The sequence below is a fragment of the Ipomoea triloba genome, chromosome 15, assembly GCF_003576645.1.
Source record: "Ipomoea triloba cultivar NCNSP0323 chromosome 15, ASM357664v1".
Taxonomy (NCBI): domain Eukaryota; kingdom Viridiplantae; phylum Streptophyta; class Magnoliopsida; order Solanales; family Convolvulaceae; genus Ipomoea; species Ipomoea triloba.
The window spans coordinates 10,752,124-10,769,551 of NC_044930.1; the positions used below are offsets into that span (position 1 = coordinate 10,752,124).

Sequence of the window (17,428 nt, forward strand, 5' to 3'; positions counted from 1 at the left end):
TGACACAAACGATAGTGTGATTTTATGCACTTATTATCGTAACTTGCATAAGCTAGTACATAAAATGACACAAACTATAGTGAATTTATGCACTTTCAGTAGTAAATTTATGTACTTATAGTCTTTTACACTTAGTAATAGATGCAAGTTGATTCCAAACGTACAATAGGAAGGCATTGATATATAGATACATACAGGGCCGTATCTGAGCATGTCTAACATGTGCACCTCACAGGGCCCCCAATTTTTGGGGCCCATATTTAAAAAAAAAAAAAAAGTATATGTATATATAGTTTACAAAAATTTAGGCTAAATGTGTGAAGATTGGACCAATTTGTGACAAGATGAAATTGAATCCACCGTACAATTGCTTTAAGAACCCAAAATATATATATATATATTCCTAATCCTAAAACATTGCCAATTCCGTTTGGCAATTATATTTCATAAATCATAATCACACATCTCAATCTCAAAAAGAAGCTCTTGAAAAATTCATTACAAATGAGCTTTTAGAAAAAGTTGATATCAAAAGTTTGATTGATGATTTTGCGTCTAAATGTGCACGACGCATGTCACTTTTTAAATAAAATTATATATGTATTTTTTATACAATATTTATATTTTGATACAACTTTTTGAACAACTATTATTTATATATACAAATTACTCGAAGAAAAAATCCAAATTAAGATATGGTACAGGGCCTCAATTTTTATTGGAACGGCCCTGGATACATATGCTGCTGCTAATACATTATATTATTATTGTTTCCAATGTTACAATTGTAATAACTAGAATAGTGAATACTATATATGTAGCATGAGAGTTATCTCCATTGCTACCATCCAAAAGGCAACACAATTAATGTTTTGTATCTAAGTATGAGAAGACTAATATTATATACGAGGCTAGCTAGCAAACCTGAATACTAGCAAAGCCGCAGCAGAGTAATTTAATTGATCTTAAATGCTTCAAACGTTAAATGGCAACTTCCCAGACCTTATAATCACTACCCTGGAGAGCCAGGGAGCAGTTGTGGGGTCCACTTGGGGGTTCGTAATAGCCTGGTCCAATTTTCACCACCAACTTTTCATCAATCATTGCTGCATAAACATCCCTTTCTGCCTTGGTTATTTTGACCTGAATTACACGACAACGGCGCAAAGATTATAAACAAAATTGGATGTCTAACAATATATATATAATAAGTTTGTTTCATTGGATGATCAACTTTTATAAACAAAAGTGGTGCTAAAATTAAGATTATATTGTGCACTTACCTTGCTCCGACAGTGGATCTTGTTCCGCTTCCTGAGGGAGAGGAGAGATCCTATTTGAGATTGATACCCAGAGAAAATATGGTCGTAGAAAACGGATGGGGTTCCTGGGTGTGTAAGGATGTAAGCATATCCTTGCATTTCCTTTCCACCTGGAAATCTCCAATGACCCTTCAGGGGGAATTGAAACCAGATGATTATATTGAATTAATAAGATACATTTACTTTAATTTGGTATAATTTTACTATAAATGACAAGAGGTGATGTGGATTTTTACACCCATAAAACACAAGGCAGGTCCAGCCTGAATAGTGTTATAATTAATTATAATATAAAATTAAAAACTTAAAAAGTCAAAGAAAAATTGTTGAAATTTGTGTTATAACTAAATTTTTCTTATAATGAAACGATGTAAAAGAGTGAGGTATGCACCTGTGTAGAACCCGTATCGTGATTTTCTATAAAGGTCACAGCACGAGATGGCCACCACCCAACAACTCCTGGAGGCTTACCTCTGGTGTCTGATAATCTCCAGTATTCACATCTCTCAATTGCCTATACAGTGCAGTGCATATATATTATGAACTAACAGATTATAATTTAGTAAGAATGGAATTTCAAATTGGCCTGGGTTGAATAGAATGCTTACAGAATGAAGAATTCCCTTTGTTGTGATATCAAATGCAGCAGCGTTTCCATTAGTTGCATTAATCCAGTCAACAATTCTCTGTCAATGAGCATCTTGATTGTGATCCATCTCTCCATAACTATAACTAAGGGAATCCCAATACTCACCAACAGCAAAGTAAGGCTCACTTGTTTCCAAATAATCCTTCACATACCCACCCCAGAATCCCCGAACAAAATCAAGTCTCCATCCATCATAACCAATTTCTTCCCTGATCAACCATAAATTACAAAAAGATCAAATGGTCACATTTTCAAGTAACCTATTCAATTATATGATTCACAACTAAAAGGCATAAGATATTAAGGTCCTGTTTGGTAAATAATCAGCCTATCAGCCAATTTTAGCTTATTTGACCACTATTAGTTGTTTGGTAATTAATAAGCTTTTTGTAACTCCAAAATGCTAAAATTCAAAAGGTTGCTCAAAGCAGCCTTTTCATTTAGCTTTTTTAGAAAAGAAATTATACCAAACAGCTATCAGCTAACAACTAATCTATCAAACAACTTTTTACAATCAACTAATGTTATCAACAAATCATACCTTCTAACCCAAACAGCCAACACAATCAGCTAACAGCCATTTACCAAACAGGACCTAAATCTATCAACAATACCGCCCCAAAACAGGAACTGAACATGAATAATATATATATTGTTATTTCTCTGATCCTAGCAAGTTGAAAAAAGATTTTGTTCCATGATGAATTTTGACATTTATACTGACAATTGCACATATGCTTGTAGTTAATGAAAATGGGGCTAAGAAGTGCATAAATGCAACTGTTTGATAGTCATAAACAATAGGTCATCATTAAACAAGACTTGCTCTAAAATATTTTACATAACCATTCCTTGAGATCTTTCCTCACAAATTCTTGGGAATGATCAATATTTGGAGCAGCATGGAAATTTTCTCCACTACTCTTGTTGCCCCTTCCCTGTAAACAAGAGAGGGAGGACAAGAAAGGTTATTTAGGAATATATACTCAGGCTACAAAAGATCAGATTTTCATGACTGATTAAAAAAAAAAAAAAAAAGCATCATATCAGAGAAAATTATAAACCTGGAAATGTGGATCGTCAGCAACAACTGCACGATCATCCCAATTAAGACGACCACCAAAGATATTCCAGACACCATTTTGATTCTGGAAACTAGCACACCGATGGTTTAAAACAGCATCCCCAAGAACCCGGATTCCCACTTCATGGAATCTCCTCACAATAACTTTTAACTCATCAATACTTCCATATCTGAGCATTCATGGCAATGAGACATTTATTTGGAAGTTAGGAAACAGTTCAAAAACATGACCAACTACAAGAATGCACAACACTATTGCAAATATCCCCGCCTAGGCCGCCTAGCGCCTAACTCGGCCGACTGGGCTGAGTTGGCGGCCGACTAGGCCGAGTTAACTCGCCCAACTCGGCAGAGTTAGCCGAGTTAACTCGAGCGATTACGCCTTGTTAATTTTATTATTATATTTATATATATTTAAATTTATTTATTTATATAAGTAAGAGAAGTAAGAGATATATATATAATATATATAATAAAATATATGAAATACACCCACACACATAAATTAATTTATTGTTTTTATAGGTCGTCGCCTAGAACCGCCTAAGTGCCATTCAGACTGCTTAGGCGCTAGCGCCTAGCGCCTACTGCAACCATGATGCACAGTTTGCATGAACGACAAAGTAGATGCATCGCATACAACTTAAATTTGCATTTTATTCTTTACTAATAATTTTTCCTTGTAACGTAACATACCTAGAGTTTAAGTTATATAAATCCTTGGGCATGTAGCCTTCAGGTGATACTGAGTCTGTAGGTGGAGGTAACCACACTATGGTAAAACCAAGCGATGATAACAGTTCAGCCTTTTCTTGTAGCTCCAAATACCATCTTCCACATTTATGAGACTCCCAGTTAAAGCCCTGGCACAAGATTTCATGTCCTGAACCAGTTCCTGAACATATTTTGATGGGAGGTCGTCGTTTCAAATCCAAAGTCTCTTTGAAGACGACGTCGGGAGTTTCGATAACGGTGGAGCTAGCTCGGACAGCAAGAGGTTTCCTTTGAGGGCGATGCTTGCAGTTGCAGAAGCTCGGAGAAGGCTGTCGGTGATTTAAGCAAAATTTCGGTGTTCGCCGGAAAGAATGGTGGATTAGAGGTTCAATAGTGACCGTCGGCATGATTTTTCCGGCGTGTTGATCCTTTTGAATCACCTGAACAGCGTGATTCTGAAAGAAAATGGTGATGGAAGTGGATTCGTATATATGGAGATATATATACTAGCTTTCTAGTGTGGATAATGAGAATCGTATAAAATGTATGTCTGTATTAATTGAACACTTATTACAAAAGTAGAGAATATACAAGAGAGAGTTATACTGAGACTCAAATACATAGAGTCTTAATACTTCAGGTATACTTGTAACATGTAGTTTTGTAAAGGCATATTGATCTTTTGTTGAAATAATGTTGACTTGAATGTTTCCAATACAACCTCTATCTCTATCAAAATGATAGTTAATCTCAACGTATTTAGTTCTTGCATGAAAGATAGGATTTAATTTGAACACATACACGTAACACCAATATTTGTCACACCAGAGTTTGGGGACAGAGCAATACTACAAATAAAGCTTTTAACGTCGATTTTTTTGACACTTTTAACGTCAATTTTCTTTCGATGTCGTTATTCTAGACTTAGTACATCACCGAAACAACGTCGATTGTAGAACCGACATATAGTATATTATCTACAACGTCGGTTTTTAACTCATAACCGACATTGTATATCTTTTAAAAAAATTAGGCTAAAGTGTCATCCCGCACCATGTATATATATATATATATATATATATATACACACACACAAACGCACGGTGTCACTTAATTGCTATTAACCGATGTCGTATGTTTTTAAAAAATAAAAAAATATATATATGGCATTGACCAACGCCGTATGTTTTTTTGTTAAAAAACAAAAAATTAACATACAGCATCAGTTAATAGCAAATAACCGATGCCGTATATTTTTTAAAAAAATTATATACAGCGTCGGTTAATAGCAATTAATCGACGCCATATATATACACACTATACAGGTGAACAGATAATTTTAGCCCTTCATTTGACCTCAATTTAACCAAAATTTGACAAAAAGACCAACATTAGAAAGAATTTGAAAGTCAAGGGACTTAAATTGTCCAAATTAAAGTCGGTGACTAATTTTGAAAAATCAACATATTCGGAGGACCATTCCTAGAATTAACTCTGAGTTGATATATAAATAAGCTATAACAGGTTCAAGAATTAAAAGCAATTTCACAATTGGTATAGACTTTGATAATTAATGATAGTACTCGAATTAAGGAGAATAATCTTATAGATGCAATAACAAGATTAGGGGAAAACTATTAATTCAAGAGTTCAATGAATTGCACAAAAGAATCTTTAATCTAAATTTCATTTCCATGAACTAAAGATAAAGATTAGAACAAGGATTTGCTCCACTTCCGTGACATATCAATTCCTAGTTCTTAAAGGACAAAAGCAATTTAAAACCTCAATGTTCTTTACTTTCGTAAATTAAATTGGGTGCATTCAAAGAGTGGCTTGATTTCAATTGCTGGTGATTTTCTTTTCATTTTGAAATTTTGATCCGCAGTCCACAGTAGATATAATTAGTTTGTCATAATTCTTTTTTTTTTTTATGATCCTCTTAATTTACAAACACGTCTTTCCTTATGGATCGCCACCTAAAGAAGCACAAGGCTAAGAAGTATGAGCCAGTCATATCAGAGACAATGGAATTAGAAGACCATCCACAAATGCAATGAGGAACTGGCATTGCTGAAAAGATACTAAAAGGAATTGATTCATGAGAAAGAACTTCAAGAAAGCTGCTCTTCATTTGGGGGAGAGATGAGGAGAAATGCCGCTGCTATTTCAACCAAGCAAAAATCTGAACACGTCGCTCAATGAAATGATCCCTTCTACCCGCTTGCTGCCAGCCTCCACTATAACAACTCTTCTAACCCCTGGGTAACATAGTCAACATTTTGCTTTAGTGTCTTCGAATGTTTTTACTTAAGACTCCATCAGGCCACAAAGTTTTCATGGTCTCAAAATTTCAATACTAGAAGCAAATTAAAGAAAACTGAGCAAATAAAGAGGTAGAGAGGATCTGAATAACTAAATGCAAGGATGGATAGATAGAGAACAACATTCACCCTCAATTTGTGCTTTAAAAGAAAAAGGAAAAGTTTTTTTTTGAATAGGAACTTGTTCATCACAGAGGTTATGGATTGTTAAGAAAAATGTACAGACTTTTATGGATACAACTAGAAATTTTAAAGCAGGAAGCTAATCAGGGATAAGTCTGTGACTTAGCCTACATTCAAATCATATCAGATAGTCAAAACTAAAGTGATAACTTGAAAAGAAACCTCAATAATAATAGTAAGCATTAGGAATAGGAGAATTCAGAAATGATGAAAGAATGGCCTACCAGGAACTGCTAACCGTTCCATCACTTTGTGCAAAGGATCAGACCTCAGACACATCTGACATCTCTGCCCATTGAAAAGTTCATTTGAAGAACTAGCATCTTGTCGCAATTGTAATGCCTGTGTTAGAAGGAAGATAAGATGTGTAGTTACAGAAATAGAAGTAGTGCAGCCACCAGGTCAAATAATAGTTGACAGCCTAAATAGGCATTATGCAGTTTCTTTACCTTTGCATTTGAGAACGGATCTCAAATTTTGTGGATAAGCAGATTCCAGTAGTGTTTACTATAGAATGGATATGGAGCATACTATCAAATGAAAGGTGTTATATATGCCAATAATATATGCATTACTGGTATAACTTCCTATTGATGAGGATATTACACAGTGATCCACATAAGAAATAATAATAATTATATATATATATATATATATATATATGGGTTCCCGTGTGGTTGGCCTTCTCGGGTGCAGTTGTTTAGATGAGTGGTTTTCCTTCTTAAGGTGCGTTGTTTTCCTTCTTAAGATGTGTGATTTGTATGCTTAAGGTGCGCCATTTTAAAACTTTAGGTGCGTGGTTTGTGTTCTTAAGGTACTTTGTTTGTGTGCTTAAGGTGGTTTGTTTGTGTACTGAAGGTGCAACATTTAAAAACTTTAGGTGCGTGGTTTGTGTTCTTAAGTTGTTTTGTTTGTGTGCTTAAGGTGCGTGGTTTGTGTACTTAAAGTGCGTCATTTTAATGCTTAAGGTGCGTAACCGCACAACTGCACGGGAAGCTATACCCGCACCTGAACCCTTCCCTATATATATATATATATATATATATATATATAACTAAACTATGCTATCAGAAAGGATAATGAGCATAAAGGAGACCAAAATTTATGTTGATTTTGTTTGCCAAAGCATGAATAGAGCCCAGTTGAAACTGAACAAGATCTAATCAGTTACCGCTCAATACAGTGTTTGGAGTCTCCAAATAAGAAGCGTTAATATATAAGCTTTCATCATCTCATCTATTCCTATTGGCGTAAATATTTCATTTGTGTTAAGATCAGAATATAAACTATAGCAAGAGTAGATCCGCACAACCCAAAGTTTTTATTGCTTGCAACTAAATCTCGCCTATATTGTACTGGATCTTTATTTCTTCCAAAAAACAGGGGATGGCCTAACCATTAAGTTTGAATGTCCAATACTTATATAAACAAGTTCTTGAAATTGTTAGTCTATACCATTAAAAAATAAAAAATAACACAGCCACACACATACTTAAAAACACAATTACCTGGTGAATACTCAATTCATCAAGATGAATTTGTGCATAAGCCCTATCTTTTGGCAAAGCAGTGATATCACTGTTGAACAATGACAAGCACAAAGAGTTCTATATCAATATCACTACGTAAATAAAGCTTATTAAATGCATTAGAAAATGTTCGTAGTTAGCAATTAAAAATTTAAAACTTGCCTTCGACAGTATATATCCAGCAAAGAGTCATTATCATCCACTATTGGTATTGAACTAACTTCAGCTACAATGAATACATGTAACATTTGGTTAGCACTAGATGACATAGTTTACCAGATGAGAGTTGTGAATCATTTTTTTTTGGATAGTTCAATGTCTGCTACCAAGGAATATGAAAATAGATCAATATTCATTTTTATAATTCAATAGGTTCACAAACATAATTACTGTGATATAGACTAACCATTATTACTACGTATTAAATATCCTGTCACAACTTCTATAGTTATAGAAAGGGAAAAAGTAAAATATCAAAGACAAAAAAAAGGGTGAAGAGAAAAGGAAATGAAAATCCCCAAATGTCAAAGTTGCCAAAGCCTAAGAGCAGTGTAAAAATAAAACAATAACAATAATAATAATAATAACTGAGCAGTCCCTTAAATATCAGGAAAAGATGAAAATGGATATGCAGCTCAGTGATTATGAATCGCATTTAATGAAAAAAAATACCCTGAACTAACAAAGACAATGCAGCACCAAGGGAGGCATTTGGTCTAAGCATTGCAACTGGCTTTCCGTTTGGTTCTCCAATTTTTGGTACCCAGGTACCCACAGGAATGGAGCAAATTGGTTGCTGAAGAATGGGTAAGGAGCCAGAAGAATGTCTGAAATGCCGGCAGATACCTGAACATTTTGAGGCATGCCACACATTTAGTGCAAAGCAGTTTTTTTCTTTTTTATTTTTCCTTAACAATAGCAAATGATTACTTATCACATGAAAGAGAAACTCACATTTTAGAATCCCAGATAGGGAAGCCAGATGTAGCATCTGAGGAAATGAGCCATCAGGTGAAGAAGAATGAATGATGGGAACTGTGGATACCTTGTTTTGCAAAAGCCTTAAAGCAACATCTTTCAAAGAATCATAAGGCCCACTCTGCACATTGCAAGATGGTGTAAAAATAAGAGTGGATATAATTGTTCAACCAGTATGTAATCTTGCATTGGAATTTGGAAAAAGCAGGACAGAGAAACATAATTCATGTGGTAAAGAATGAGGATATGACTAAGATCTATAGAGTGGATTATTAAGTTAAGCATTCAAGCAGAATATCAGAACCCATAAGTGCAAGAAGTTAAGAGCTAGAACAAACAGTTAGGCAGAAATATAACACATTGTTTTTCTTATTTTTAAAATGAAAATTTCCACCGATAAATAATACTCCGTAGCAGCCAAGGTACAAACACAGGAAGGTAATATTTTAAAGACAAAAGATTTGGAAGCAGAATGTGCTCCACTGGAAGAGTTGCACATCAATTACACAATAGCTATACTGCAAGTTAGGTACCCAGCTTCCGATAATCTGCTACCACTATGATAAACTAGTGGAGGCTGTGGAGCACAAGATTTTACATCAACAATGTACTTGATGCACTGGTGAATCACCACTTCAGAAACCTATTCTGCTGGATCCCTCCTGCTCTAAGATCTTTTGTGTAGTGTTTCATAACCCCCCCCCCCCCCCCAGCATTACTGCCATTACTATACCTTGACCTATTCAAGTTATATTTAGAAGAATCGGAAATTGTTGTCTAGGCAACAAAGGTTCACCGAAACCAGGCGCAATTGCAAGTTGAGCAGCATTTTAGTCTTTTTTACTGACCAAAACTGCAGATCACACTAATGAATGTAATAGTTCTAATTTAGTTTCCTGGCTTCAATAGCAGGCATTATTTTTATGTAGTGTATAAAAATTGTAATACTAATGAACAACCTTTGTATTAAATAAGTTACAGTTTCCTTACACAACTAAAAACAATCAATACAACATATAAAAAGATTTTCTCAACAGTCAAGAATTTTTTTCACCAAAGTGCCGAGTTATATTTTCCTCTGTTAGGAGAAATGGTTTTTGACTCATGATTGCATGGTAATATGGTTAGTATATTGGTCAATGGTAATGTTTGTTGTATTTACTTAATTAGTTGAATGACTTTATTGGATGGAAATAACAAATATCTATGCCAAAGGAAAAGACACTTTTTTTGTTTTCCAAATTTTTCCAAATACAGAACCATACATTCATCTATAATCACTATTATCATTACATACAAACTTCACTTATCCATCTACTTATATCATCTACCCAGCCACCTATCAATATACATCTACCGCCACCTACCTACTATATCACCACCTATATCTACTTATCTTAGCATCACCACTAATAGAAATGACAATAGGTAGGTACTTTTCTATTTAACCATTTTCAATTTTGAATCAAAATACATTTAGAATTACCCGAACAAAAATGAATATTACCCGCATCCATTCCAAACTCGTTTGACATACCCATATAGTACTTGAAATCACCCCGAAACCTATTTAATGCACACGCATACTTGTACACACACAATTGAGTATTGGGCACGAGAATTTCACAACTAGCCAAACCCATCATATTAGGGTTCAGATAGCCAATATTATTTTACCCATTGTAATCCACGGGTATTATTCATATCATCTGAATTTTAAAACTCAAAAAGTAACACTCAAAATTTTCAACATCCTTAAAAATAATATATAATAAAATCATTACGAATAGCAAATAATGCCTAAGAATATTTGGAAAAGTGCTCATCAGAAGGCTTTTCAATTTCAATAAATAGCACAAAATTAATTTTTGACTTGGTCAAGTTTTTAAAAATTTAATCCTTACCTTTATGGAGCATATTTATTCAAATAATTTCTGAATGTTTGATCCCATTACTTTAAAAATAGTTGTGATAAATATATATCTAGATATGTATTAATATGTGTGCAGCCTTTATTAATTTACATTGATATTTTATGGAATCTGCCTAACCAATTAATATTTGTGCTGCTCAATGTATACTTATTGGTTGAATTTAAAATTGACCTTCAGTATTTAGCAAGCTAAATTAATTTATCAATAAATATTTTCACTCCCTCCCAAGGTTATTCATAACATAAAAATTATTACAAATTGAAATGTTTATTCATAGACTACTAGTACTAGTGAACATCGCTTTAATTTATTACAGACAAATCATTTACTTGTCCCAAACATAAAGCATATAAGACTCAAAATATAACAAGCCAGAGGATAAAAACTCTTTTATCTGGTACGTTCTTTCCAAACAGTAGACCTGTGTTCAAATCCTGCCAACCCCCTATGTCCCATCAGACGTGCCCAACCAAAAAAAAAAAAAAAAAAAAAAGAAANCCCAACCAAAAAAAAAAAAAAAAAAAAAAGAAAACCACTAGGTTGAAGTAAATTTATTTGAAGATCATTGTCATTTCATTTAAGAATTTACTTACATGGATAAGAGGCCTTGAGTAGGATCTCAAATTTCCATCAATTTGTCTGTTAAGACGAAGCTTTCCATCTTTCCAAGCAGATATAGTATGGGTCTCCAGCTCTTCTTCTGTCAAGTTAGATCCATGGTTCCCAAGCTGTATTTGCAGAACAAATTATTTTCTAAGACAGTAAGAACTGATCAGACGTAGAGGATGAATTAAAATATGATGTACCACAGACAAAAAGACTTCAATATATATACTTAATGATGCCAAAATACTAAAAGAAAGAAAGGAAAAAAGGAAAGGTAACATGAAAAATCAAATAAGGAATAGTCCTAAATAACCCTTTGCATCATTAGAGTGTCAGGTTTCAATTCTACAGCATATATAATGAAGGACAATGTTGTCCTATACAGAAAAGACAGCTGTCTCATAAATATCCAATAGTAGTAACGGTTTTGACAAATTGAAAAATATATGATATGTTCTATGAATTATGCAATGGACATAATTGTAAATAACACTGAAATATAAAAGTATTGATCCAAAGGATATTTTTTTAACATTTTCAGTCATGCCATATATATATATAATATATCATCATATCATCATATCATGTGAGAATAATGGCTGGTGTAAATATGAGAAATATATATATCAGAATAAATCAATGGTTTTAGATGCACTGGAAAAAGATGGTGGTATAATTGTAAGTATGCAGAAATTTCAAAAGCTAACTGAGAAAACAATCTAACGGCACTACTTTTATGGGCAAAACTATGAAATAAACATCCCTCCCACACTCGTCTTCAAGTACAAGCACATCACTTTAATTGTAAAGAGAAAATGTGCATAATGTTCAGGTTAAAAGTGCACCTTTTGGGAAAGTGCATTAGCTATGTTTGATTTTGGGTTCTTTATAATTAAAGATATATAATTGTTAAAATGCACTTTGTGTGGGAGAGAGTGCAACCATACACACATACTTTAATTGTATATTTATTTCCTACATCCATGTCTTCAGTCCATGTAAGTGCATGATACACTTGAATAAAAGTACAGCATTTTAATCGTAAATGTAAATTGTACGTGAGAAAATGTGCATAATGTTTAGGTTAAAAGTGCACCTTTCAAGAGAGTGCATAAATGGTTGCATACAACTGGTTGCACCGGCATCTAACAGATAAAATGTCAAGTATGCCCTAAAAAAGCTAAATTGACATATTATTGCACATAACCGCAACCATTAAATCAAGCAGAATGGATCACCGATATGATTTCTCATTTTTTAAACCAGAATCTATTCTCACATAGTCACATGATCCATTCTCTCTCTCTCTCTCTCTATTGGAAAACAGCATGGAGGGGGGTGCAGGTGTTGGTGGTTTTTATTGTGTGTTTATGTGTGTAAACAGAATTATTCACACAAATTCAAAGCCACAGGTTGTAAAGAAGAAAAATATTTACACAATAAAAAGAAACATAAAAGCAACACATTCTTTCTTAGTAATTCTAACAAAAGAAATGGTAGTTGAGATATTCCAAAATGTAGTCATTCGATATGAAATTACAGAAGTATAGCTGAATAAGCTCCTTGAAATGGAAGGATAGCAATAACTAGTCTGATGCATACCTCCCTAAGGATTAAGATGAAATCTACAGCACTAAGAACTCCAACAAACTGACCCCCACAAAGGTCCCACAGTGGAGCAACAAAGATTCCCTGAAAACAGCTTTAATTAGATATTATCAAATTCAAGTTGTTAATCCAAATATAGAAGTGTATGCATGTGAGAATGATAAATTCCAAACTTATGTGATGCTGAGCAGAAAACTCAAAAATGGGATAAGATTTTTTTTTTAAAAAAAATACTGACAGGAGAGTCAGAGAAGTTTTTCACAACTTGTGTTCTAGTCAAATATTGATCACCAAAATATTAGTAATTCCAAGCAAAGTAAATAAAAGGTTTGGCATAATATAGCACAAGCCCCAAAACTGTAAAAATACACATTCACTATTTTTGAGTGATGTAATAGTTTACAGTAACTGTAAGGAGAAACTAACTGCACAAAATTTCCCCGCGAAAACAAAAATATGACCTTGATAACTTTTCAAGCCAAAAATAGGAAAAGCAGAACATATAAAAGCGGAATACATAAAATAAACATGCCTTTGACTTAAATCTGACCATTTTCACTCAAGCACTGAAGAGTACCTGTTCATAGAGGATATGAAATGCTTGTTTTACTGGCAGATTTACATCCAATGCAACAACCTACAGAAAAGAGTCCAATCCATGGAAAATAAACTATAAAACATATTTAATAAATTAGGAAGCAAAGCTGAAAGAATAAACAGCAAAGCATTCTTGTAGTAGGCAAAAGAAGCAATGAAAACAACACCTTGCCAGATTCAGGGAGCAGCTCATAAGCGGTATGTAGGGACAAGAAGGTTGAAATGCGATTACGAGATAGGTCTATTTCAGCTTGCGATATCCTTGGAAGTGTTTCCTGCAAGGTAATACCTAATTATGTGATTTATATGTTCCTTCATTTCAACATATTTAAATAGGAAAATAGGGTCAGAAGTTGACTGTTTCCACATTCAAAGCATCTGCTCTAGATCCCTTATCACTGATAGGACTAAGTGCACTAAAGTGTTCAAGAGGAAATATCCATAAGAACCTTCTAGACATTACTGGCACCCCTGTCATTACATAAAGTATAGATAAACTACTCAATCCCTGCACAAAATAAAAATTGAATTTACAGCTACAGAGCTACTATGACCATTATATAATGAACCATAACAAGAATCTCGAGGATCACTCTAATTGAATAACCTTAGTTTACACAATACTAACAAGAATAACAATGTCAAAGACATCATGCAATTCAAGAATACACACTAACATAACAACACAATTACTGCTACATATACTATTATTTATTTGACTTATAGGACAAATCTTTCTAGCACATTCAAATAGAGAGGAGTCTATATTAACCCTCAAACAAGAAACTGAGAAAAACTCAAAAAAGAGCACTCAGATTGCACAAAATGGTATGCCCATGTATTACATATTCAGTACAAATGGGGAGGCAGATTTAAGTGCATCAGTGAGTAAAATACTGCAGTTTTAAGCACTAATTAAAGTTATTTACCAGCGGAAGGAAGACATCATGATCCACATCCATACTAGATCTACCAGGCATTTCCGAGCTAAAAAATGCAGGAATAACTTCTGGTTCTCTGGCTAAGAAAATAGTGTTTACTACACCATAATTTCCACTTACAAATGGCTGCCTCTCATCATGCCGCCACTCTCCATCAACAAAAAACTTGTACTGCAAATACAAGAAAATGCACATCAGCTCTGTAGTATTCACATAGATTCTTCTGAACTATATTTATTTCCATAGCCGATGCCAGTTTAGCCTGGTCCAAGCAAATGTCTATTATATATAATTTATAAGAGTGCTTATCAGCTTATGTCCATTTTACTTCAAACAATGACCAGCAAGAAATAAAATAGAGCAAGAGTTTTCCGTGATGAAAAAATAGAAGGGGAGACTGAATGCCATTTCCTATTATGAAGACAAGCTTTCTGTAGAACAGTACAAAAATCTGCAACCGCTCACATTTCCCAAAACAAAAACAAAATTTTTCTTTATGTACCCCAGTAACCTTCACATAACTAAAAGCATACTGCAGATAAAACACTAAGCTCAATTGACAGTTAGATAGTAAGCAGCCCTTTTTTTTATGGCAATTGAATACTAAATAGTATTGCATTTTATCACTGGGTTTATCATGATTTTACATGGACATAGGTCTACTTCTTGGGAGGATAATACAAGTATCTTAATAAGGCAACACAAACCTGATGATATCCTGGAGTCAAGTTGTAGATGACCTGAAAAGCAGTTGGGCATCCCTCCATTGGTGACATTGGGATGTGATCCTGCCACCTACACATTCGGAGATTCCATTTTAGACCATGCGGAATTGCATTCCGGACAAACTAAAGAGCACAATAATAACACCAGTTCAAATGAATAGTCAGCTTCAAAACTTTAGGAATTTGAGATACTCACCTAGTAAACGAGCCACTCAGCAACACCCTTTGTCCTCCATTTGGCCACACGAACCGTGTGGGTATCAAAACTGTGCCTGTAACCCCACTATTATTGTTCTCCCCACTATCTCCAGCACCGGCATACATCTCCTCCGCTCAGAAAAAAAAAATTGGTCCGTTCCTTGAAACCTAATCCTCTCAATTTCCTCTCCAGATATAGCCAACGAGAAAAACCACGCTTATCGAAATGATGACTCCGCAATCCACCGCGCAGCTTCGAAATAAACCGCGATTTCGGGATCCTCCACGCAACAGTAGCAGCAGAGGACCCCACTTATAAGTTATACATGCAACCACAATTAACAAGAAGCATCAAAAACCCTAATTACACAGCACTCAAATCTCAAGCAAAGACGTCCCACTAGCCACAATTCCGCGCCTTGCATTCATTAAAATGCCTGATTTTCAGCTAATTTTATTTTCAAGAACGGAAATTCTCGTAATTATTGAAGAAAAGTAAATCGAAACTCTGATCCGCGATAGAATTGAGACTCCTTTGAGGATTTGGAAAGGCAAACGTATAAACTCCGGAGTTTTGATCGCCGAAAACTAAAAGCCCTAATTTAGCATGCAAGGTCAGGGAGTGCCATCGACATTGGTGGATGGATCTTCGAAGCTTTCTGTTCTGCAATGTGGAGGAGGGTGGAAGGGAGGAGATAGTAGAATCATCAATGAAAAAGAAAGGGAATTAAAGAATAAAAAAATAAAAACAAAAATAGTAAATAAATGAAAATCATAATACGTGTCTATATGATATGTATTATAGAGTATATAGAGTACTAACCATTAATATGCTACGCGCGTAATATAATGCTTTATTCGATATTGTTCGTTGGGATGTTGGCAATTTTAGTATATGGAAAATGCTCATTATTTCTAATTTTATCACTTATAAATTAATTATTAGTTTTAATTTTTTTTGAGAACAAATTATTAGTTTTAATTTTAAGTATTTATTTATGGTTCGTTTGTAAATTTGAAAAATATTTTTCAAAAGATGACTCATTTTTTGTATAATATTACTCTCTCTCCCTCTCATTTTATGTGTATAGTTCAGTTAACGGGGATTAACTAAATTTATTTTTAATTAAATTTTTCATAATATTAAGTTTAGTATTAGTATACGAAATTTATACATTTTAAAATTACACTAAAAGTACTATTAAACACAAAAAATTAAATTTAAAAATAAATAAAAAATACTAAAGAAAATAAACAAATAATAAAGAGTTGGTTTGACTAATGAATAGTGAGTATGATAGATAAAATGGAGCAAATGGAATATAATCTTCTAGTGTTTGGATAATGTTAGAAAACTATCTTTTTTTGTTTGGCGGGCTAAAAGCTAATAAATTACAATTTGTTTGTTTGGTTCATTTTCCGTTACCCTTAATTTAATTTTAAATTTACTAATATTTATATTTTGTCACATCCCGAAGTTGTTAGTTGTGAGGGGTAAAATTAGGAGCATATAGCATGGTCCTTTATATTGACGAACTGTGTTAGTTATTTTGATGGGTAAAATTAGGAGCATATAGCATGGTCCTTTATATTGACGAACTGCGCTAGTTATTTTGATGAGTGGATAATATTAACAATTTGTAAAATAATTTTTGAAAATATAAATTTATTTAATTAATTTATTTAGTTATTCTTAAATTATTTTGTTTTTAATATAAATTTTAAAAATTTTAAGTTTAAAGATTATTATTTAGTGTTTTTATGTGTGTTATTATTAATACTTTCATAATTATAAAGAAGGCATCTTGAAAAATTTTAAGGGCAAATTAAACTTTTAAAAATAAAATACAATCAATTAATATCAAAAAGTTACTTTTAGTGTCCTTTTAGAAACTAGAAAAATAATTTTCAAAAGTCATTTTCGAGATTTCCTAAGTTTTGGTTATTAATGAAAAATGAAATCAAAGGAAAATATTCATGTTGATCAATGAAAAAATGACTCATTTTTGCAGAAAATGTCTTCAACTTTTTTACTA

The 17,428-nt window shown here is 33.4% G+C and overlaps 1 protein-coding gene and 1 pseudogene across 2 annotated transcripts; both read right to left on the reverse strand.

Annotated features, from left to right (window-relative positions):
• Nucleotides 1-751: 751 nt before the first annotated feature.
• Nucleotides 752-4,213, reverse strand: LOC116007590 (annotated as a pseudogene).
• Nucleotides 4,214-5,601: 1,388 nt separating this feature from the next.
• On the reverse strand, nucleotides 5,602-16,125 carry LOC116006815 (sucrose nonfermenting 4-like protein). Of its 2 annotated transcripts, none has more exons than XM_031247311.1 (13): nucleotides 15,391-16,124; nucleotides 15,177-15,264; nucleotides 14,458-14,640; nucleotides 13,696-13,803; nucleotides 13,509-13,568; nucleotides 12,926-13,015; nucleotides 11,311-11,445; nucleotides 8,760-8,904; nucleotides 8,478-8,651; nucleotides 7,968-8,031; nucleotides 7,785-7,854; nucleotides 6,501-6,618; nucleotides 5,602-6,030 (listed from the first exon to the last, which is right to left on the reverse strand). In XM_031247311.1, the coding sequence occupies exons 1-13, from the start codon at nucleotides 15,516-15,518 to the stop codon at nucleotides 5,939-5,941; spliced, it is 1,455 nt and encodes a 484-aa protein (XP_031103171.1). In that variant the 5' UTR covers nucleotides 15,519-16,124; the 3' UTR covers nucleotides 5,602-5,938. The 2 variants fall into 2 exon arrangements, 1 of the variants encoding a protein (XP_031103171.1); XR_004095179.1 differs by lacking the exon at nucleotides 5,602-6,030 and adding an exon at nucleotides 6,726-6,783 and having other exon boundaries at nucleotides 15,391-16,125.
• Nucleotides 16,126-17,428: the final 1,303 nt, after the last annotated feature.

Excerpts from the sequence above, each read along its gene's own strand:
- LOC116006815 (XM_031247311.1), bottom strand. The coding sequence starts at position 15,518 with ATGTATGCCGGTGCTGGAGATAGTGGGGAGAACAATAATAGTGGGGTT. Across the intron at positions 13,804-14,457 it reads ATGATGTCTTCCTTCCGCTG|GAAACACTTCCAAGGATATC; the intron begins GTAAATAACTTT and ends ATTACCTTGCAG. Across the intron at positions 8,032-8,477 it reads ATTGTCTTTGTTAGTTCAGG|CTGAAGTTAGTTCAATACCA; the intron begins GTATTTTTTTTC and ends TATTCATTGTAG.